The sequence below is a fragment of the Gymnoscopelus microlampas genome, assembly GCF_963454915.1.
Source record: "Gymnoscopelus microlampas genome assembly, chromosome: 7".
Taxonomy (NCBI): Eukaryota; Metazoa; Chordata; class Actinopteri; order Myctophiformes; family Myctophidae; genus Gymnoscopelus; species Gymnoscopelus microlampas.
The window spans coordinates 33,152,940-33,178,073 of record NC_139944.1 but is presented as its reverse complement, the minus strand read 5'-3'; the positions used below and the strand labels follow the sequence as shown (position 1 = coordinate 33,178,073).

At 43.0% G+C, this 25,134-nt stretch overlaps 1 protein-coding gene across 2 annotated transcripts in view; it reads left to right on the top strand.

Moving 5' to 3' along the window:
- The window catches only part of ephb2b (eph receptor B2b), a 174,271-nt gene that overhangs the window by 62,990 nt on the left and 86,147 nt on the right, over nucleotides 1-25,134 (top strand). For both annotated transcript variants that reach the window (XM_084061418.1, XM_084061417.1), the window contains exons 2-3: nucleotides 34-113; nucleotides 11,976-12,660. In XM_084061418.1, coding sequence (XP_083917544.1) covers nucleotides 34-113; nucleotides 11,976-12,660 — 765 coding nt within the window. The remainder of the gene's footprint in view (nucleotides 1-33; nucleotides 114-11,975; nucleotides 12,661-25,134) is intronic.

The window sequence follows — 25,134 nt, the reverse complement described above, 5'->3', positions numbered from 1 at the left end:
TATTAACTGAGCGGTCTTCTCCTTCCTTCATAGAAACTCTGATGGACTCCACCACAGCTACAGCAGAGCTGGGTTGGACTGTCTACCCTGTGTCTGGGACCAGTGACAACAGCGTAAGTGACATGATCTACCCACATTGTTTTGTACCCATATTGATTCATATGTAATTTAATTATCAGCCTTCTATTTAGCTTAATATTATAATTGGAGGCAGTTTTTCATAACACGACCTTTCAATTATGAAAACATTTAAATATGTGTTGACTGTGGTCCCCTTTTGTTGTATTTAAAAGCACTGCTAATGTGTCAATTTGCTCAGTGCTCCGTGATAGATATATTTCTGGTGTGTGTTTCGGTTTCTCACTTCAAGGTCAAAGATCAATTAATGAGGCCGGCTGCTCCCCAGCGCGAGCCGGAGCTAGGCAGAGCATTGGCAAAAAATAACAAACCCACTGTAATGTTAGGCAATAATAATACATTTTAACAGAACTAAATTACAGGCCCGGACGGCTGGCATAGCGGTCCGGTCACCTTGGCCACAATTTAGCCTGACAGCGATTCACGGGTTCGAGTCCCGTTCCTGACAAACTTTGCTGTATGTCTCTCCCCATCTCTCTCTCCGTGTTTCCTGCCTGTCTCTACTGTGCTACTATAATAAATAAAGGCAAAAAAGCCCCCCCAAAAAAAGAAGTAAATTACTAATCCAAATTGAACTTGGATTCATGGCTCAAAAGAAAAGCAACAGTAGACTTTTGAAATTGTATAGTAGTTTTCACTCTCTCCGTAGTTTGGTTTATGACGTGTCTCTAGCTATTGACAACTGTTATTTTTCAGAGTTCTGGGCAGTCCCTTAGAAACCCATACTTCTTTTTTTCCCCCCACAGTACGTTGGAGTATTTACTAGCTCCAATGCGCGGTCGGATTTTCCTTCCTTTAATGATCTCAGCTTAACACGTCGTGACCTGATCTGCACCCGCTGAACCCGTACCAAATGTCTTTACGGACATAATACTGAACAATCATAAACTCACAGCTAAATCGTTGTGTTCATATGTGAGGCATTGAACTGTGTGTTATAGTGGATTGAGTGGCGTTTGATGCACAGTATTTCCACATGGTGTGCCAGGGCCTTGGTTCCCTCTAGCCACACGCGAGCCAGGCCCTCTTCCAGTCGGCCAAAACCAGTCTCAGTCCCCCTCCACTTCTTCTCTCACCGCAGGATTCAAACTTCTTAGGATGGGTCCCAAATGGAGAGAAAAAAGCCATGTTGTAGACTTATTTGCTGATGCATTTTCGAAAACCACACCCTATTTTATTCAATTATTTATGCTTCTGTGGTTGGCAGTCAAGCTGGTTTGAATTATACTCTATTATGCTGTGTGTCTTTAAGCATGACAAAAAGGGGGGGACGGGGGGGTATAGAGAGATTTCCTTCAACACTGCCCAATGATACAACTTCAAAGTTGCTCAGCAATAATTTAGTACAACTTCATCTTCCCCAACCTGAGGGCATGCTGTCTCCTCCTTGCTAACTCCTTACAATCAATACCACAGAACAAAGACGCCTGGTGTCTTCCTCTCTCCCAGCTCTGGATTCAATCTAAACAGAAACAAGCTTCAACATTACTTTTACCTCCCAAGCCCGCCCCATCCCACCCTGTCCCGAGAATGTTGGGGGAACTTACAGGCCGTTTACATCATATCCTCCTTTCATCTTGGCAGCAAGCTAGGAAAACAATCACATGAGTCTTATGTAATTATTTTGAATAATTAGTATGAATAATATCCAGTTATTGTCAGACTTCAGACTAATAAAAATCAAACTTTCCACCTCAAAAGTGTACAGAGTGGATGCTGATGAAAGCTCTGCTTTGCTCTGTGAAATTTGCCAGCCTTGAATTGGCCTGGGTGAGTTTAGGGTCAGGGTACGCTGTACATCAAAGATGAGGACCCCTCTCTAAGAGCGTTCTCGGGTTCCATGTGTTAGACATCCTGATTCCAGGGTTGTTTTCTCTTCCAACTCAAATCAAATGTCTTTACACTTACAGTCAGATGCACTTACGCAGAGCTTTTCACAGCTGCTTATGCGTGGGACTCGTTCTTTGTAAAACTTTCCTACCCTCTAGACCAGTGGTTCTCAACGTGCGGTCTGAGGAACCCCAGTGGTCCTAGAGGAGGTTCCTAAAGTGTTGATAGTTAGGAACCAAATGGACCCGGCCTTATAGGTCTGTAACTTGGGTTGTGGGTCCATATTGTTACATTTGTACAATATTTGCTTTTAGCAGTATCTTCCCCCACGACACAAGTGCTTTGCGCTCAGGTTCAACACATTCAACACTAGGGGTGTTGAAAAAAAGCGATTCACGTAAGAATCGCAATTCTTATTATCAACGATTCAAAATCGATTCACAATTTCCAAAAATGTATTTGCTGGTTAAAGTTTAACTCTATGGTGTTTGTGATATGAAATGTAAGCTTACCGTAATCACAGTAAACAGATGAAAACAATATGACTGAAATAGTTTGGAATAAACTGATTGGGAATGTGTCTCCTGTTTGTCATGAGGTCCTCTGATTGGGAATAATTCACGATTATTAATCAAATCGTGACCCTGCGAATCGTGAGATAGCAGAAGATTCACAGCCATATTCAACACAATTATTATTTTAATATTCACCACTCGAAAACGAGTGATGATGGAAACAAACCGAGCGTTAGGCTATGCCTAATTTAGTCGCGAGCGAGTGTACCGAACATATCTGATCTACAAGCTCACAAGGCAGCGCGCTACGGCGCTTTGTGACCTTGGAGATCAGATGTTTTCAGTGCAGCATAGATGCAGCCTGCGCCCAGTCGAGAAGGAAATAGAGCAATCGTTTGCAGTGCGCATTTTGGACAGCTTTGTGAGGAGAGAGAGGGAGAGACATCTTCATGCAGCTGAAACATATTCTCAAATAGCCTACTTCTCATAAATTAACATAAGAATGTTGTTAATCCATAACGTCATTGTGCCATGCTTTATTTGTAGTTATCCACATCAATATCCGTTTGGAGATCCGAGGGTGCACGTAACACACTGGCATTGGCATGCTTTGATATATAATAACCTAACTGAGAATGAGCATGTGAATATTAAGTTGAAATGTATCAAGATATCACAGATGTCTCTTGGGCATGAGTGCATAAGGCTACAGTGATTCTGACCGCAGTCATGCACTGCGTTTGAATTTATCTTGTTTCATGTTTCGTTGAGCCGAGATATTGTGTTTACCCCGCGTCTCTTGAGTCCTGACATCATTAAATCACATTATTAACGCTGCTCCCGTAGATTTTAAGCCTGTTTGTGCTTTCACTTCATGTAGAAAACGCTGTCGAAAATAATTCTGTGCGTCTTCAGCTCTCCGACACTTAAATAGGAATGTCAATGCGCCTCATGCCGGGCACAACCTAGTTCTTAAAGGTGATGGCACCCGACACTCTGATTGGTTTTTATTAATGTAACGCCCAAAAACACACCTATGGGCCATGAATAATTAGCCCTTAGCGCCAGGCGCAGACAGATATCGCCCTCATTTAAATTGTAAATGGTGCATTTATATAGCGCTTTTATCCAAAGCTCTTTACATAGATTGTGCATTACATTCACCCATTCACACACACATTCATACACCGATGGCGGAGGAAACCATGCAAGGCACCAACCTGCTCATTGGGAGCCATTAGGGGTTCAGCGTCTTGCTCAAGACACTTCGACACTAACTCTGGGGGAGCCCGGGATCGAACTGGGAACCTTGCAGTTCCCATGCCGCCCCATGTGTTGTGGGGCGGCAGTCCTATCGTCCTGTAGATAGCACCATTGTACTGGACACACCCCTACGGCCACGGCACAAGTTAAGATCATGTGCCATGGCGCTAAGTTCCAGTGTCAAAAACAGGGCCATCAGAGTTAAATCAATTCTGATTGATTGATTTGATTGATTGATGAATTTAGTAGATTGGGGTCCTATAGAGATACATGGGGGTCTGTGGCTTAATGCATATCAAACTGGGGGTCCTTGAAATGAAAAAGGTTTCTCCTATAGACTAGTGTCACTCCGTCACCCTTGTTCAAAACCACAACAGTTAGTGCTCTATCGCTCTCTTGAAGCGTACTCAAATGTGAACACGTTCTTAGGGATTTATTCAGGTATCAGCCTTATCAACATGGACACTGAGATTTTTTACATTGATATGGTTGTGCCCCTTCAGAGATCCAGGGTGAGAGAGATGGCGATAGCCTGTCCCCTATGGCCCAGGGCAACAGGTGTGGGAACACAGATCTCCCTCTCTCTCTCAATATAACAGCAAGAGGTGCTTTACAGAAGCTATTGTCTTACACACACATGCGCGGCTTCGGCGGCTTAGCCGGGGGATCAGTAACATTCGGCACAGCACCACAGCAGCAGTTGGCTTTCACTACGCTGTATAGCTTCATGAAATATATCTTAACTCGTTATATGATACTTCGCCGCACGATGGAAATACAAATAAGCAACAGTGTTACTTTTAGTCAAGGAGATGTTATGACAGTTGATGTCTCCTCACTTGAAAGTCAGCTAGCCTTACGTAATCGTCATGTCTTTCTCTTGAGTTATAGTTGCTTTCGCGAATAGCTATACATGACATGTTTGGAAGTGATTTGTTCTGGGACAACACAGTTCAGCGCTTAAATCATTTTTTAAAACCCCAACCATTTTACATACAGTTTATCTTGTCTGTTCAGCCTTTTAGTCATGTGCAATGAACTTGAAGTTGTAACCGAGCCGAGAGAGACTGCCGAGAGACACATCTACGTTATTGTTTTTAGTGAGGCCTAAAACATTGAAAACCAATGTAATATGTAGGCTATCAGTCCAGAGTTTATCCCCAGGCAGGCACACTTTGTTGTAGGCAGACTGGTGTGAACAAAGAGGAAGTTTCATACGCCTTAGCCTATCTATCCACATAGGACGCCAGGAACAATCAAGTAGGTCAAGGTTTCTGAGGACTTGGATGCTCAGAAATATATTTGTCACTACCACTTAAACAAGAATTATGTTGTTATATAGTGCTGCTCTATGTTTAAAAAAACAAACAATCTAATGAGAAAAAGCTAAATTAAGAAATAAAATAAAAGAATGAGATCAAAAGAAAGAAACCAAAACTTGATTTTCCTGGCTAACCGGTGTGCCTTCTGAAACCGGAAAATAAAGCAAAAACAGATTTTTCCAAAAGTGATTGAGGATTAACACTTTACAGTGTAGCAAGCAGTACTACAGTGGTTATATTTATATTGCCTTACTGGCAAGAGTGGGGTCAAACGGTCAGTGTTCTGTATGTGGGGTTAAGTGGTCAGTGTTCTGCATGCGGGGTTTAAGTGGTCAGTGTGTTCTCATCTTAAGTGGAGCTGAGGGATGTGTGAACATTAGAGCTGCAGACCTTCCTGACCCGCTCACAGTTCCGGTTGAAGTACTGTCAACAGCAATGATTTAGAAATAGATTCATGGTCGTGGGGGAAAACACAAACACGCTGCGGAAGGATAACTGAGGTCTTCTGCATAGGAGGGGGAACATAATGAGGCGGTGTGCGGGTTAAGGTTATCATTATGCATCTGTCATATTCCACTTTACCAGGATATATCCCGAGTCACTTCAGGACGCACAACACTGTTGCAGGAATGAAAGATGTTTATGCTGCAGAAAGTTTTAGGGAAAGAAATAAACTGCTCATGATTTATCATTGATATATTGAATTATAATTACATTGGAATAAGGTTGAGGTTGCTTATGTATAATTGTTGAACTATGTCTGGCTGACCAAGATGGCGTACTTCTCCTTGTATTGCGCACTACGGTACTTATTTGCTGGTAATTTGTTGAAACAAATGTATGTCTTTCAGACATTTTGCAGATGGAAGTGCCCACTAATTTACAATGGTTCTGGATTAAACTCCTCTGTAAAACTATATTTTACCATTCAGCAACCTCTATATTACAGGGGTGGAAAAAGCCTCGGTGCGGTTATATTTTAATGCGAACACAAACTAAAATCCTGCACTGGCATCGGCCATTGTCATGTCTTTGATACAGTCCCAGGCAAAGTAACGCAAAACCAATCCACATGTAGATTGGCAAGAATAGGGGTTAAATAGGCAATAGGAAGCTTGTTTGTCTAGGTTCACATGTTGCGCATTACGAGTGGACAATGATAATTGAAGTTGACTGCAGCAGACAGTTCTACTTATATCTGTGTGTGTGTGTGACTCTGCCCTCCGTGAGGCTGAGAGTCTCTGTTAGTAACCCAATGTGGAGTGGGTGTCATTTGTCCCGCTGTCCCTTCCAGGGCAGGCAGTCTAACTCTGACAGATTTCCCACAACTGCAAATAGGACAATGGTGCCCCGGGTGTTTTCCACGGCATTCTCTGCCTGCTTTTGTGTGAATTATTTATTTACATTTGTCAGTGACTGAACGGTACTAATGCGATGTGGCTCTCCTTTGCCGAAGTCTCCTTTGCCTATGTTGATTTAAAGTCTGTAAAGACGTGAGAAATACACAGTTCATGATGTGTCAAATCACAAAGGCCTTTTAATCTTCGAGCAGAATAGTCCCCGTCCAACAACTCATTTCTTGCCTGTCATTGTGTCCTTGTGCAGTACACTGACCTACTATTGTAGCTGTTCCCTTGTATAAAGTCTGTCTCAAAACGGTGAAGACTTTTACTCTTTGAGTGGCGGCTTAGAGTGCAGTAGCCCCGGGAGTGAACTAAACAGGAACAAAGAGGACTCCAACCACTTAATGTTACACAGAGGTCTTGTACGAGGTCCAAGACTTATTTTCTCCTTTCGATTGGCAAAAGAAGTACAAGGCATGTCTTTTGGGGATTGTTTCAGCTGTAGCAGTTGCTCGTAGTCTATAATTCAGGCCTGACAGCGCGTTCCGCTCTGCGTTTCAGATGAAGCAGAGACCCACTGTCAGGGAGACTTACTGTATAGATTGCGGGTCAGCTGAACTTTTCTCCCCCTCCTGGAGTGGCAGAGGAGTTATTGATCCTGAACCCTATTCCAAGGGAGCTTCGCTGAACTGTAGCACCTAATATCACTCCAGAGGAAGAGGAGTAGCTGACATATGGTAGTCTGCAACACACCCTAACCACCACGATCCATACTAGTTTTAGACAAGGTCTCTCTGTACAGGGGGAACATTTAGTGAGATGAAGCTGCTGTTTTAGCACACCCCTTTCGATTTCTTTAGTTTTTTTTTGTTTTCTTTTTTTCTTTTTTCACAACTGAGATAGAGTGCTTTAGTTAATGAAATAATAGTAATTGAAAGTAATTTTAATAAAATACAAAAAAATAAAAACACAGGAACAACAGGAAATGAAATATAATAATAATAATAAATGGTTAAATTCCATTGAACTTTCAATGACACAGTAACACAGAGAGACACCAAATTCTGCATATTATTATGTCTAGATAATGGCAGCATTACAAACACTGGGCAATTTAATAATCTGCAGAGTATGATTACTTTGATAGGTAAACCAATGGGTGATAGAGTACCGCAGTGCAGGCTTCAAAAACTACCCCCTGTAGCACTCACTTTCAGTTTGATTTTGGGCTACATTATCGGCTGCATAATTAATTGTTTTTTTTGTTTTTATGTTTTACTTCTTTTACCAATGATCCTGTAGAATTCTAAACATGACAGCCCATGAATTTATTCCACTAAATGACAGCCCATGAATTTATTCCACTAAATGACTATGACTATGACTCAGCTTTTCAAAAACGTTACAGGCCCTGCGAGAAAGTCTGGTCGGGTGTTGATGATTGCAGTCACTCACCCTTTGATGGTGGGTTCTTTTTGGTGAGGGAAGTGTGTGTTTGTGTGTGTGGTGTGCCTCAGAGCGAGCAAACACATGCAAGTGCGCCATTAAAGAGACCCGTTGCTTTTTCCTTAACTTGAAGTACTATTATGTCTAAAAATATTTGATGTTTTGGGCAAAACATTTGAGAAATGCGATTTATCTCCTTATGTATTCATTTAAGTAGGCCTTTGGCTATTCAACGTCCAAGTGCCATAGAAGGAAAATGCCTTTGATCTTTGGGTTCTTGTTACAAGTCCATAGTGTTTATTCCACAAATGTTCTTATTTTTAGTTTGGTCGTGTGAAGGAGCTCTCTTCAGCTCGCCCCGTGGCTGTTGACTGCCCCACTCTGACAGAGGCTCGGATAAACAACATTTTACCCTTAATGTGGTGAAAGCAATCTCAGCTGAGAAATGGCTACTTTATTATTTTTCAGAGGAGCTCATCTCAGCTCACCTCACCAACCCTTACTAATCCCTCTTTACTCCACCACCCTTACCTCCACTCTCTCCACTTAAACCACATGACCACTCTTAAGCACTATTCTGGGTGAGGAGCTGGAGGTTAGGAGGTGTGAGTGTGTGTGTGTGTGTGTGTGCGCGCGCGCGCGTGTGAGTACTGTGAAAATGAAGACGTTTCGTCTAATTTCACACCCAGAGCTTGATCGCTAGGTTCTTATTATATCCCATTTGCTTCCCTCCACTGCCTTTGATGAAAGCACGGCAAAAAAAAAGCTGTGACAGGACAAAAGGGGCCCCTCCATCAAAACACATTTTGTTTGGGGGCTTTTTTTAGCCTGGCTTTAGTCCGGCCCCTACACTGCCAGCACTTTCCCCTCAGTTTGCCCTGGTTTCCATCTCTCATTAGCAGCAACCCCTTCTCTCTCCACATTAATTTTTATTTAAGTCTGATGGTGCGAATGCTTGTAGCTCGACGCATGGGGATGTTACACCCCCTGTCCTTGGTTCGCATGGAGCGACACTGGTTAAAGGGATGGTGGCAAGGTCAATGGCTACTCATGACCCAGGATGTCTGGGTACGCTTAGGTAGTAAAAGGAAGGGAAAAAAAGAAAGAGAAAGTCTCCTGTCATGCCATCACTCAACAAGTCTACAAATGTACATATGTTTTAAAAAAGAAATTGGATGTAAAGTAGGTTTAGATCCCATTGGCAGTGAGTTTGATTATGTGACATAGGCTTTCAGATAGTGTTTGAAATAACAGAGGGACAGATCTGTCCCCCCTTGTATATTGTGCTGTAGTACTGCTCCATGTTTACTCCATCCCCAGGAGGCATTGTTTTGCTCTCTACTGCACCATCAGAAGTCACATGGAATGGTTCATGGTGATATGTTAGTTTTTTTTATCTTCTGTAGTACAACATTCCACAGAGAATTGTCTGCAGTTGTAATGTAGGATGCAGGATGAGTGCATGGAAGGGGGGCGTGTCTGTGCACAATGGCTGATGACAGAATGCCACGCCACAGTGCAATGCAATGGCATGAGCTTAACAGTATTGCATGTGCCCCAGAATGCTTTATACCACCAACGGCACTGTGTACATAGCCTGAATTCTACAGCATATCAATAAGAGCATTCTAGTTATTATGCATAATCATTGAAAAGTGCTTCTGTTCAAGCTTCATTTTAGCTTGTTTACAGTTTGCCAATTTGGTAGACAGTCAGTGACTGAGATGCAGATAAACAAGGTCCTTATTATGTTTGTCAAGCTGCTGTCTCTCAGTGTCCTTTGAAAATATTTGTGTGGCTTTGGCTGTGCATTACTGCTTTGTCTGTTTTGCATGGTGGAATTGGACTGGCTGGAGACTGGGTTGCAAGTGGAATTGTGGGGAAAAAAAGAAAAGAACAAGAAAAGACTTTAACATTTCACATAGCAGTGATTAATTGAGACATGGGAATTAAAAACAAATGCCGTTCTAATTAGTCAGAGTGTTTGATAGAATGCCACTCCGCAACAGGAAAGGGTGACTTTCTTCTCCCGACCTGTCAAAACGCTGTCAAAATCCTCACTAAGCACACACTAATTTGGGAAATTATGTCAGCTGTGAAGTGAAGAGTGAAAGGAAGGATAGAGGAGAGAAAGAGGGGGGTTGAGAGCAGTGCAGGGAGCGGGCTGGTGCAAAGTGGCTCTGGGGGTTAACCACTTAAGCCCTATATACTTAGTTATTGGACAAATAGCGAAAATAGCTGATCTACAAGCTAGATTGTCTATTTCTGCTATTTCTGGGGGGGGGGGTGAAAAAGTTTGAAATTCTTTGAACATTTTAACAAAATAGGGACGACAGGTTAAGAAAAGGAGTTTCCTCTGCTCTGCTCATATGCTGGGGTCAAGGTCATGACTCACTTGGCAGTTAGAATGCATGGAGTTTTTTTTTTTAAGCCGAGGGCCTTCGGTTTTGATCCGTAGCCAAGCGGATTGGAAAACCGCAGAGGTTGCATCTGGAGCCTGTAAGAGCGAGTGTACAAATTTGTGTGCATTATGGGGATTTTGGAGTAAACTATACCCAGAAGAAATCTACAAAGGGAAATTTGTCCTTTAATTTTTCTTGATTTGATTACCTGCATAATACAATTCTGCCGAATTGATTGGAGTGTGACTTAGATTATGGTAAAATCATGTCAAGTATTTTACAGTGCTGCGATATAAGCCAGTCCCCTTATAGCAGTGAATGTAGCGTTCACTATTCACTAATGTCAATAACCAATTAAAGTATGTGCTATGAATGTATCCTATAAAATGACAAAAAAGTAGGACACAGCGTCTCATAAACCGGAGCCTTTATTCTCTGGAGAAGTGATTTAATGTCACTTCTCCCATTTCTGTAAAAGCGTTACAGTAGTATGTAAATAGCTTCCTTCTGTTTCAACCAGAGGACAGGGACTTGCACTTCAAAGCAGGGTGGGGGTCAATTGGCTTTCAACTCAACCAGTTCAGGAAGTGGGGATTATTTGGAATCTAAAAAAATTTAAAACCTTTTTTCTGCCTTTTGTTATATTCGTGTCCATATCTGAATAGAATAATTGAGAAAGAATGCTGTATTATTAACCAGCAAAGAGAGGTTTCACTTGAGTTTCAATATGAATGGAATTCAAAGTCAAACTGCCCTCCAATCATGCAGGGCATGAAGAGCAGGGACTAACACCTGTTCTTTATATTGTATGAGTTATTCGACTTGACTGTAAAGGCTTCTAACAGTAGCAAGGTTGGTGCTGCAAGCCAAATCGGGTCTCCAGCTGCTGCTTACAGTGCAAACACCAGCTTGTACCATTTGTGTGGTCCTACCTGTCAGCCGTGTCAGAGACCACATTATGCCCTCCCTTCTATAATCCTGACTTGGGGTCAATTTGGGGTCGATGAATTCAAAATTAATTGAAAAAACACTTAATTCACAAATGATAGGACATGAATTCTTAACCATGCATTTGTAATAGTGAAGTAATGGATTATAATCGCAAAAGACTACAGGTGCACAGTACCATACCTCACAGTTGATTGAGTAGGAGGTGATTGAATGGCTTCAGGTACCCATTTTCTGATAACCAAATAATCCAAACATGATTCAAGATACAAATCTAATATTATAATATATTTTTAGTGACGCTGAAAGCTATAATAATATGTTGGTGCAATTGAGGAATTTAACAATCTTATCCTTAATTGTTTTCATAATTTAGTTTGGTATCACAAAGAGATTGCATTGTGAGTGTGATGAAAACTAAGTAAAAAGTCAAAATAATATTCATGTAATCAATGACATGCCATGTATTAGTATAAACAGCATGTGAGTAAGCTAAGCACCTTTTTGTTTAGCTTTTTACTTAATTCCACTTTATTTATCTTGATTTGGTTCTTGAGTCTTACCTTTACCTGTACCTCTCCTGTGTTTCATTCTTACTGCTGTTGCTGCTTTGACACTTGAATTTGTCCCCGGGGATCAATAAGGGTTTATTTTATTTATTTAAGTGCAACACAGAGCAGAGAGATGGTGTCATGTTTTCTATTGTTATCTGAAAAATGCTGTGTTGACTGACTGACCTTTTAACTGTCTGTGTCCTCATGCCAACAGTGGGAGGAGGTGAGCGGTTACGATGAAAACATGAACACCATCCGCACCTATCAGGTGTGCAACGTGTTCGACAACAACCAGAACAACTGGGTACGCACCAAGTACATCCGCCGGCGTGGCGCGCAGCGCATCCACGTGGAGATGAAGTTCTCAGTGAGGGACTGCAGCAGCATCCCCAACGTCCCCGGCTCCTGTAAGGAGACATTCAACCTGTACTACTACGAGTCCGACTCGGACACGGCCACCAGGACGTCGCCACCCTGGATGGAAAACCCGTGGACCAAGGTGGACACCATCGCGGCCGACGAGAGCTTCTCCCAGGTGGACCTGGGCGGCCGGGTGATGAAGATCAACACGGAGGTGCGGAGCTTCGGCCCCGTGTCCCGCAACGGTTTCTACCTGGCCTTCCAGGACTACGGCGGCTGCATGTCGCTCATCGCCGTGCGGGTCTTCTACCGCAAGTGCCCCCGCATCATCACCAACGGGGCGCTTTTCCAGGAGACGCTGTCCGGCGCCGAGAGCACTTCCTTGGTGGCGGCCAGGGGCGTGTGCATCCCCAACGCGGAGGAGGTGGACGTGCCCATAAAGCTGTACTGCAACGGGGACGGAGAATGGATGGTGCCCATCGGGCGCTGCATGTGCAAGGCCGGGAACGAGCCCGTGGAAAATGGGACTGTTTGTAGAGGTAAGAAGGCTCAATGCTTTTATTATTATTACCACCGTGTTTTCATCAACTCTGCTAAGCCCAATGAGCCAACCAGCTCTGTCCTCATAACAGAGTAAATCCAGACACTAAAACATACATTCCATATGGCGCATATGCCGTGCCTGTCAGTGTACCCATGTAAGCTCTTGCCCACATCCACTTATTCCCAATGATCTGACAATATAAGTTCATGAAATATGGCTGTGTGTTGAACAAGTCGATGGCATGCACTCACACATTCGACTTGCCACCGCCGCATTTTCCACATGAATCATTGTCGTTCCTATAGACGCTGAAGATCCCTTCATGAGACAGTTCTGACTCGGGGGGGGGTGGGGGGTGTGGGCTGGAGATATATTGCCCCTCTTTTGAAGTGCGTGACAGTCAAACGTGTCTGGTTCATTTCTTCTGAGCCGCCATAAAAAGGCAGGGGAGTGCCTGATCACAGGTGTTTGGACTCCAATCACAGAGGTCTGTCATAACTCAGCCAAGTTCTCCCCCTTCCCAAAGATATTTATGGCTTTCCATACTTTACCACCATGTAGAACGAATTCTTGAACTTCCACTGTATTCTGCAAAGAATAGAAGCAATTTCTCTCGATGGGAAGACCTCCATTAAAGTCAGGACAGGGTATAATGCTTGTACATACTATAATATGTAACATAAGGATGTATGTGAATATGCTCCCATTTAATAATTCCTTAATTCATCCTGTGCAGGCGGAAAGCACCATAAAGATTGATTTTAGCTCCTCCCGGCAGAGAAGCCTCTTTACTTGCCTCCATTAACTGCTGTAGTGCCCATGGGAAGTTTATGTGTATATCCACTGTAGTGCACCTTTTCATCATTTCTTAGGAATTTCTAGGTACTGTGCAACACATTCTCTGGTCTATAAGGTTGACAAAAACAATATATATATTTTTGGTCTTTTCCTACCCTTTCTTTCTTTATTTTTTTTGTGATTCCCATTCGGGCAAAAAAGAAGAGAGGAATAAAAATCGATTCTCTATTTCGCAAACATCAGTTTGTGTTGGCTGGCTGTTTATCCGCGCCGTGCCCTGTCTGCTCTGCAGCAGGTGGTATTGGCCCGACGTGCTCAGAGACCCCGATCAGCGGGAAGGTAAAGTGAAAACAGACAGACAGGGCTCACGCTGCTCCGGCCGGCCCAACAAACCACCCACCTGTGATTCAGTTCACCAGTTGTTGTTGCTGCTCCCTCTCTCTACTATCGTAATTACCCCCCCCCCCCCCAAGTTCTTGTCAAGTGTCCGGATTCGCAAACACACTGCTGGGACCCGCTCGATTACTGCTAATGAGAACATCTCACATGGTTGTCTTCTTCCTCCTCAAGGAGTACAGGCCAATAAAATGGCGTCATGGTGAAAGTTAGCTATGCTCCGCCGTGGCAAGCTGCTTCTAATTCCACACCCCCACATAATTACACAAATCTGGTTTGTTTTTCTGACCTACATGTATTTCGCTGCGTGTGTGGTGGATTGGAACATCTCACGGGGGATGTTCCTCCGCCACTATGTTTGTGTGTGTGTGTGTGTGTGTGTGTGTGTGTGTGTGTGTGTGTGTGTGTGTGTGTGTGTGTGTGTGTGTGTGTGTGTGTGTGTGTGTGTGTGTGTGTGTGTGTGTGTGTGTGTGTGTGTGTGTATGTTAAATGGGATTATACAATTAAGAGATGCATCCAGTTCAGCTGGGAAGGCGTGTGTATGTACTGCACACCCGAGCTGTCTCCTCTCAGCATCAGGTGTCAGTTATTCACCTTGTCTCATGTGCACAGTAAAATCTCCAGTGTTAATTTATCCTTTGAAACCCGGAAAAGGATACATTTTCGGCAAAATCTGTAATGTTTACATTTTTAGATTTAGTTAATAAAAAGAAAAACACTGAGAATTTTACTGTGGAGATGCGGTGTAGATTTTCCCCATACAGCCCCATCCATCCACCAAATTCTGGTTATGGTTTATTTACCGTGGTTCGCTAATCAAGGTCTTCCTGAAGAAAGTTTCGATTGATAATGCCTCTGCTCCGGTGTGGTGAGAGCGATGCGCTGCTGTATAACAAGGCCAGAACTTATGACTGCATACTTGAGTCGACTCAGACTGAAGCAGATTAACACACACACACACACACACACACACACACACACACACACACACACACACAAACACAGACACAAAACAGAGACACAAACACAAACACAAACACACACACATCATTGCATGCACGCAAGCACGTACATTTACACTTACACAGTAAGTGAAATCTACACACACACACACACACACACACACACACACACACACACACACACACACACACACACACACACACACACACACACACACACACACACACACACACACACACACACACACTTCCACACTCATGCACACAAACTTGCGTACACACACATGAGCGCAAAGGGTTGATTTTGACAGTTCTTCTCTGTGTCGGCGTGTCTTCTGTGATCACATCTACACACATTGAGTGAGCCATTAAAGCTTTATGAGACAGATGCATTATCTGTGAGAGTAGAGTTGTGGCATGCAGCAAACCGCTATGCAGGGGGAGATGGATTTTATGGCTCCATACAATAGTTATGGGACTCGCCACAAACAAGGTGGAGTATGTGTGCATATGCTACCAGAAACGGCAAATAAAACCATTAAACCTGAAAAAGGTTATTACTCAGTGGTTGGCCCCCATTGTTCAGAAGCTAATCTTTTTTTTTGTACAGAGGGCTGTCACCAATTGCTTTCTGCTCCATTCATCTTCTTCTAAAGTTGAAAGTTGATAGCACTGCGTGAGACTGTGGTCAGTCGATGCCTTTCAGCTGCCAGTGGTTTTGGGTAATGAATTGATTTATGAAAGATGCGCCTTGGCCTTCTCGCCAAATGTTTTGGAGGTAATGAATTGATTTGCGCGAGATGCCCTCGGAGGGGTTGTTAGATATCCTCTTTCATAGCTGGATCGTGGGGCCGTGGAGACAATGTGGAAGCCGGCCCGAGATGAAAGAGGGCCCGTTTGTACTGTAATTTTAATAACGCAACCCACACATTGTTCACAGAAAACGTGTAATTACGCATGTAACAATTAAATTCTTGGCAGGGGCCCTGATAAAATAACATGAAATCTATCAAAAATATTGACAAGAGAAGGCGGGTGTTTAAAGCTCAAATTGGCGTTTTTCTGCCACCCCTCCACCCCTGATCCCCGTGATCGTGTTGCGAGCGAGATTCAGTTTCTTGCCTGAGAAGTGCTGGGAGCGAACAAACCACACCGGGGGTCTTTCAGCGCGCGAGGGCCCTGAAAAGACAGATCCGGTTTCTCCCTCAGAGCCTTGAGGAGATGGTGCGCCGCAGAGACACATGGGGTCCTGTTTGTCCTCGCCGTTCATTCCTCCAAAATGAAAAGCACTCTCTCCGAGCCAGGCACAATGAGAGCCATGTTCACGGGTGGAAATGCAAACTCCCTGTTAACAATGCCCATGTGTGTTTTGTCACTGTAATCTGATCACCTAAACCCCAATGCCATTGTGGGTAGAAGGGGGGTCTCGAGTGTGGGAGTGTGGCTCGTATTATTAGAGTGACGGAGGTTGAGATGTGGGCAAACGGTCATGAAGATATGGTCCATCACATCACGATAAACTACTACTGAATTAACTCCTTCCTTTTCACAGTGAATAGTCTGAATTTGTAATCCTAGTCTTATCATCGAGAAGATATACTGATAGGGGCCCACCCACTGCCCAATCAAACACTAACAAACTACAGTTGACCATAGTCTCACGCCGACCATTTTGCTCCTATGGCATACTTGCATTTAGAAAGAACATTCAACATACACCAATAAAGACCACTGTACTATTCCTCTATCAATACTATGATTGCTCATCAAGTTATTAATAAACTTCATGAGCCATATTGGTCACGTCTCACTTAACGATAGGTTTGGTATTTGAAGACTGTAAAGCTCAGCTGATGTTATTGCTGCACACATCTGGCCTCAAATGATGTAAGATTACTACGTTGTAAATTACTGAGTGTTCATTTAATCACTTAAGCACTTGAATTATTTATTTATTTTTTATATTGTGTGTGCAGATTTTTTCTGTTATCATTGAACCAATAAATCTTACTAGCACCTTTTGTTTAAAATGTTTTATACTTGTATCATAAATTTAAACAATGTGTACACAGGATAAATGTAGCTACTCAGCTTATTAAAGGTAGGGTAAGTGATATTCTTTGGTTAAAACAAAACGTTTTTTTCTTTGTTAAAAGCTTAAAGCACTATATTCTGATAGGAATCATTGTTCATGGTTCTCAAACCTTTTTATGCCACAACCCCATTTTATGGTGGAATTTCTTTGTCGACCCCACACTTTATTTATAGTGCAATTTCAAAGTGGAACTAAAGAATATCTTCAAATAAAAGCATACATTTTTGGACTGGAATATTTATTAGAAAATGAAATTAATGCTGTGATTCCTGCAGATTTGTAAGCCTATCTTATAATATTGTAGTGCAGCCCCAAAACACTGCTGCGACTCACCCGAGTTTCTTAAAACGGAGCTTAAACGCAGTTTGTTGACTAAAATGCAGATTGGCTTATTTCCTTTGCACAGACACACAACAGATAAAATGTACACAGGACCCCTCCAGTGCCAATTTATCTGTGTTAATTTAACTCTGAGAGGGTACAAATGGACTTTTACAGGGCCATAAAAACACCCAACACCGCTCAAAAAGAAACAAAACACATTTGCCAATGCGCAACCCCAGCGGCACCTTCCTGTGACCCCACTTCGGGTTGCGACCCATAGTTTGAGAACCGTTGCTCTACAGTAATGAGTACTATCAGAAAATAGAGCTATTTAGCACTTATTTTAAGAAAGGAAAATCAATTACCCTAATATACTGTTGGATTAATCATATTGACATATTGATTAATATATCAGCCTCTTCAGAACTACTAAGATTAATTTGCAATCGATGTTGCTCACCTTTGGCTTGTTAGTCAGTGAGTTGGAGATAGTAAGTTACTACTGAGAGACAATTACATTAGACATGTGCTCTGTAATTATGAACTAGATACAGTAGTTCATAATTACATGCCATATTAAAAAATAATAACATGGCATAAGGAGGCAAGCACTGGCAGCAATAGGTTTCTAATTTTTACAATCTGGAATTGTTTTTATTAAATAAAGGGAAAACAAAAACATTTTTTTTCAGGCATTCATATGACTTGAAGAATTAACATTTGGCAATATTGTCAAGATGCTAGTCAAATGAAGGCAACAGCTTAGTCTCTGCCTGTAAGGCTGCTTGACTGCCGAGTTGCTTTCCTTGAAACTGTGAACAAGCATGCTGTGGTTCATGACAGTGCTCTGCATGGGTATGCGGATATGTTATAACAACTCATGTGTCCCGTAGCGGTTAAGTTAAAGAATATAAACAAGGGGGAATGAGCCTGTCCAGAAAAAGGGCTATACTTGACACCGGCACTTTCTTCATCGTTAGAAGGGAAACCGACCCAGTTGATATGGTAACGAGGGACGCTGTATCAGTTTTTTGGGATAAGTTATAATATATTGGTCAAACATTCCGCTATCCAGAAAATGCCATCTAAACATGTTGAGTTGCGTTGAGATTTATTTTTTTGCCAACAAGCACACAAACACGAATGGCTCTTTTTGACTATGAAGGGGAAGAACCTAACATATGAGGAAGGTAGTGCACGCACAACCGTGGCCCAGGTGCAAGACAAGCAAAAGTATCATAGAAGAGAATACAGTCTGCTAACTGGTGATGCTGAAAAAGCTCTGCAGTATTTTTATTGCAATAAAAAATACAGCGGAGCTTTTTCAGCACCACCAGTGTGCAGACTCTATTCTTTCTTATGAAAAAACATAACCTGAAACTTTCCAGAACCCACAATAAAATCTATAAATAATAAGAAAAAGAACAAGTTCCCAAATTAATAAATAACCAACAGAAACAGAATAAACTGATAGACTATACAACACATAGAAAAATAAAAAAAATACATGACAAATACATGACAAGTACATGATCTACAAGTTCAACATGTTGCAACACAGCACGTTATGAGCTTGTAGATCTGGTATATTTGCTTTAAAAAATGTTTTTGTATAAATGGGTTTAAGTTCTGGGTTCCCAGAACACAGGGTTAATACTTACTGAGCAGGGTCCAAATTAGGTTATGAGAACCTTATCTGGAACCAAGCCATAGCTTATGGAAACAAATTCAGAACCCGTAGCATACATTTCACGTCAAGGCATGGTTTTCATAGTTCTTATAGTCAAAGAACCATAACAACAGACCAAACCAACAGAACTGTTTGTTTGTTGGACTTTGTTTGTGCAGTGTGAGGCCCTAAAACAGCTTGCCTTAACTCCTCACTGAGGGGTAGCTGTTAGGAGAATGTAGGATTTTGGTTTTGCATTGCAACCATATATGTAATGAACTACAGACTGTTGTTGTTGTTGTAGTAAAATCTGTCTTTGAGAATCAATTGCACAATCAGCTGGGACCAATTCAGTTCAAATATGTCTCTATTCTATACCAGGGATGCCTTCCCCAACTACATGCAGACTTGGAAATATTGCTTACATACAGTATGTCCCACTGTCTACCAAAACCATAGTCACCTGCATCCCAAGTCTAGAAAATACTTACGTCTTTTCCTTGTGTCTTGAATAAATGTTGTTTAGAGAAGTAGCAAATCCGTTTCTCTGAAGTGAGCGATGTCCATTTCAGATGATGACACAGCAGACCCCCCACACCCCACCTTCATGAAAAAAACCTGCAGGTCATTCATGGCAATGAAAGAACAGTACTTATGCCGCAGTTTAATTTGCCCTGCTATAGTTTTGGCATCCCCCACTACAACCATGCGCACGTAACATAACATTGCCAGCTGTGGGGGCAGAGTCATTAACATCATGCTCTTAAGCTTCCTTGGAGGATGCGCTTGTTTCCTTGCTTATAGCTCCTCAGAGATGCCTTTTAATCCTCACCCCTTGCTTTTTGAAGCAGGAATAAGAGACCTGGAATGACTGTCAAAATGGCGGACTGAGTTGAACTTATAGTTCAAGTGAGGATATAGTACGAGTGGGGAAATATCAGGCAATAGAGACTTTGGATCCAGCCCATCTAACTATATAAACTGTCAGCCTACTTTTTAGGATAAGATACCAGATTTTGTCTGCCGATTGGTCGTGATAACCAACCAACAAAACCACAGCGTGGCCGCCCATCTGGGGTATTCGCAAGTACAGGTCCCATAGCCTGGCATACTAGCTACATGCAGACTTGCCAAAAATGCTAATAAACAGCTTACATTTGGGAAAATTTACAAATCTGCTCTGTCAGTCCCTGCCTATGCCAATGCTCAATGCCCTTGTGCAATTTCAGATTGATTGGCCAACCCGTTGAGAACAAAAATGGATGCAGACAGACAGACAGAGTTTTACCCCCTGCAGATCAGATTCATAATGAGTCAGCAGGCAACGGAAAACAGCATGACAGTCGAGGCTGGCGGACAGAGCCTTGTACCTGCTCTACATGCTGTCCTGCTGACATACAATGGAATTAGTGTGACACACAAGATGTTCTGACAGTGAAACCAATTAAGTGTCACCTGAGAAAGAGAGGAACTCGCAGGGAAAGTGAGGAACATGAAACTTCCTAACACCTACATCTTGTTGCCTCTGTTCTTTACCTGCTTTCACAATGATGTTACCTACAGTACATATTTCTATGTAGAAATAGTGTTCAGATATATTACTATTATTCAATAATAAATTATAATAAAGACAAAGTCCCGCATGTGTTGCCCAGCACACACACAGCAGCTTCCACAACCATACACTGAAAATCACATGCACGATGAAAAGCTACAAAATTGCTGCTTTTAAGGTATATTTCCCTCTCTGTGAGGTCTGCTCTGCATCAGTGGTGGGTCGACCATAAGCTATACTTGCAAGCCAGGAACTTGTAATTGCCCACCCAATGCAAGCAGATTAGGGAAGAGAGCTCTGGGTAATTCTTCAGCCAAATGTAATAGATAAAGAGAGTTAGTGGGGGATTGAGCACAAGGGTGCTGGGCTTGTGGAAGACATGGAAAAGAAGAGGGAAGGATGAAGCAGAGGAGGGGAATTGGGATATGAGAGCCGGGAAATGAGTCCATCTCCCTCCACCCCCCGCCCCACCCCCACCAACCCAAAATCCACTGACAGAATCCCAATTATTTCCGCCTTGTCGTCGTCAGGAGAGGGTTTAAGCGGCAGCGCAGATACACGTCTGTGGCATTCCCTTTTATTTCCCTGGGTGCCTCCGTCTCTTAATGGCAACACTAATTGACTAACGGCGCACGCGGGTGGGTGGGCGGGTTGGAGGGGGGTATCAGCCACACCGATGGCTGGATGGCTTCTCCCTGGTGCCTGAACGAGACGCAGAGCAAGGCAAAACAAACACACCCCCTCAAGGTTTGTGTCGCATTGCATGTGCGAAAACAAAGACACGTGATGAAAGGATTTGTTGTATGAGGTGGCAGTGAGACAGAAATAGAGAGAAAGAAAGGGAGAGAGAGAGGGATGGGAGAGAGACAGACAGAGAGAGAGAGAGGAGTGAGACATTGCTGAAGAAATAAAACATCTACAGATGGTCTGAACTCCACAGACATTCACTAGGTTTCAGCTTTTAGTGAAAGCCAATAGCCATGCCTTCTCGTTTAGATTGATGGGCTGTACTGCTGCTGACAGATACCTTTTTAGCGAACATACGGAGCACACATTCACCGTCTGAGCAGATGTTCATTACCCCAACATTTGCCCCGCTAAATAGAATTATAAGCAACGTCACTTATTTTCCTTAATTGATCTTTTCATTTTTAACTAATAAAAGCAAGGATCTATCTCTCTCTCTCTCTCTCTCTCTCTCTCTCTCTCTCTCTCTCTCTCTCTCTCTCTCTCTCTCTCACTCTTTCTCCCTCTCTCTCTCTCTCTCTCTCCCCCCCACCCCCCTCTATGTGTGTGCGTGCGTGTTTGCGTTCAGTCCAGGGTGGTCTAAATGCTACACAAGGATGTAGTATCAGCAGGAGGGGTACATGGGACCTCTGGGATATGTCATTCTGTCCACACAGACCCAGGGGGACAGTCAGGCCTCTTTTATCCCCTCTCCCTCACAGTGATGGGATTTCAGCATGGCCAGGGGCTTTTTATATGCCTGCCTGTCTCTTTTTCTTTATCTGTGTTGGTTCCTGCACAAACAGGGGAATTGACAGAGACCGAGAGTGATGTCCAATTCTTTTGCTCCGTCGTATGACGGTGTCGCGTGCCGAAAATAGCAGGATGTACTTTCTACAAGCTCACAACACGTCGCATAGATCTGCCATTTTCGTATATAATTAAGTATAAATTAAGCTTTTGACCAGTTGAGACAGAGAGCTAAAGGCAGTACATTTGGGGACTGAGGGAGAGAGAGAGAGAGAGAGAGAGACAAATTGTATACATGCTCAGATTATGTGATACATGCACAATTTAGTTTAAGCAAGTATCATTTAACTATGAAAGCACAGCATGTACTCAAAGCTCTGTTAACGTCATCTGTTTACAGGCACACACACACACACACACACACACACACACACACACACACACACACACACACACACACACACACACACACACACACACACACACATGCTTTCATACCCATTCTCACAGCACATCCATCACACATGAACGTGATAAGGCAAGCTGAGATGTTTGCGAATCGCCTCCAAGCTCAAAGATCACGGCCCGTCAAGTGTGTAAACCAGTTCCATATGTCCCTGTGCGTGTGTTGGGTTCTGCCCCCCTCCCATATGGCTCTGCCCTGTACTGCGTCCAGTCCCCAGTCTGTCGTCTCCGTATCTTACACCATCTCTGGAATCCTGCATTGGGACGGTAGCGGTACCACCGTCTCTGACGAAGCGGGACTTTCTTCTCTCCGCTCCCCATTGGCGCATGTTTTTTTTTTTTTTTTTCCATTAGGGCCCAGTAGACGGGAGCGTCTGTTTCTTATTGGTGACACCTTCTCATCTCTAATCCTCTCGGCCCCAACGTTATACCACATAGTTCTATACCAGAGAGCTCACTTGGTCACAGATGGGCCTCTGGTGGTCTCGCGTGAGAGTGCTGGTAAGCAGTGACCCATAGACCTCACGGTTCACCATTACCGTCCCCTTAGATAGAACCCAACCTGGCACCGGGGGTAAGGGGTGAGAGTCATGGGGACCGAGATCAGAAGCTCCGTGCCTCGTTGTCTCATCAGGGATATGGTTGGCGTCTTTTCCCCAAAGACGGCCCCTCTCTCTGTCAGATGTCCTCGACTTCTGTCCCATCCCATGGCAGTGCTGATGGATTGTGCGTCTGGCAAAAAAAATACCAGAGAAACAAGAGGGCCCACTGTTAAAGACAAGGAATCCCTCTTGAGTATCGGTGACCTTGTTTTTCGCCAATGTATCAGAACTCGGTCAATCGCTGTGGCTTGCGTTTAATGCAGTTGACCTACATTTGCGCTATTCTGAAAGTGAGAGCAGAGAGTGCAGGAGGAAAGCTAATCCATTCTTGACATGGGTGGGATGTGCCACGCGTACTGCTTGGCCACGGCGTCCCGGAGATGAGTGCAGTTGTTCGCACACAGTTAACCCCTTGGCCGTGCTGCTGGGAGGCTGAAGGGTAGTAGAATCCAGATTCTGTTTCACGCAGAGCCGTCATTCAATCCTGCAGAGTATCATTGATGGGATACTGTTACTTAGTACATAAAGGTGCTTCTGTTGTGGCATGCATGTAACCTGTACAGGTGTCCCTTAATCTTACCTATGAGAGGGAGGCAACGACAACAGATGTGGTGTTACTATAGACTTGACATTGATGGATGTACAGTTTGACATCATTACCGTACCATACCAGAGTGACTTGTATAACCGGGACTTGTTCTGGGGTGATATACAGTACCATGGCTTCAAATTAATACTTCATGGTGCTGTAAAGCAGAGAATCGGTTTGTCCGCTCCTAAGGAGAGACCTCAGAGCCATAATGGATTCTAAGAGAAGTATCATCGCCTTGCGACAAAGATCTCCATCCTCTTTTAAATTTCAGTAGGTGTTTAAAGATTAAATGGTAGCATGACTGAAGGAAGGAGGGTTAGGATAGAAATAGAGGGTGGAAAAGAGATAAGGAGAGATAGTGGGGACAGTGAGAGCTAGAAGGTGAGGTAAGGAGGGAGAGAAAAAGAAAGATTTGAGCGAGGCACACTTTAACGGCTCCATTTCCGTCTTTCAGCTGTGATATCAAATCTGTACTGTATGCCTGAGTAACCATGAGACATAATACACTAACTAAATAACTATAAGGATGAGAGCTGTTCTCTTTCTGAGAGAAGGTGAAAGTGTTTTAGCTTTACACTTTCTTTTTAGAATATTTGGGGTCAAAAAGTACTGAATGAAGTGCATGGTCCTCCGTCCAAAAATGTAGCTGTTTTTATTGTCATTATTAGTTCATTTTTGTATTTGTCTTTTACTCTTGCAAGTCGACTCCATGTTGCCGTACTCCAGTAGAGGTATTGGTATAGTCAGCAGATACAGTACATATGTTCAACATTCATTCATTGTACAATTTGTGCAATTCAGAGTCTGCTAGTATGTCTGTACTGTCGGGCCTTGCTGTCCTTGTACTACCATGTGTGTGTCAGCATGTACTGTGAATCTCTCAGTAGTTAAGTATGTCAATGTCAGCAAGAAGAATGCCTGCACTTTTATTGTACTTGGCAATTAAAGCTGGCCCAGCTCGTTCTCAGGGGAAAATGCAAGAGGAGCGATCCATTCAGGTTGAATTCCAATGCCTGAGCTGTGAATCGGAAAAAACAACAAACAGAAACTATCGTAAGATTCAAGGACGACATTTCCGCAAAGCCCTGTGAATCCCAATGAGGGGATCATGTCCACATAATCTCTTCATCGGGTCTGTGTGGTGTTTGACCAAAAAAAAATAAAAACCTAGACCAAATCAGAAAGTTTATATTGAGATTTATTTTTCTTAGGGAATTAATTCCGGAATGTTTAGAAATACTGTTAGCTAATGTAAACAAGTCGGTCCGGTACTGGAGAGTTTTCTGTCATCATCATCCTCCCAGGAGGTTTTCCGAATGGACGGGTGTTTGAGTTTGCAATTGAACACACACTCGTCTAAAACCACATCCACTGCTCTCACTATCTCCTGAGAAACCGTTCCCCCTAAGAAATCACAGGTATAGATTGCAAAATTTGTAATTATATATTAAACAAGAGCGTTGTGCCAAACTGAGGTATCCATGTTTTTTTTTTGTTTTTTTTTTACAATTACCCATGAATGGCTGTCTGGCATG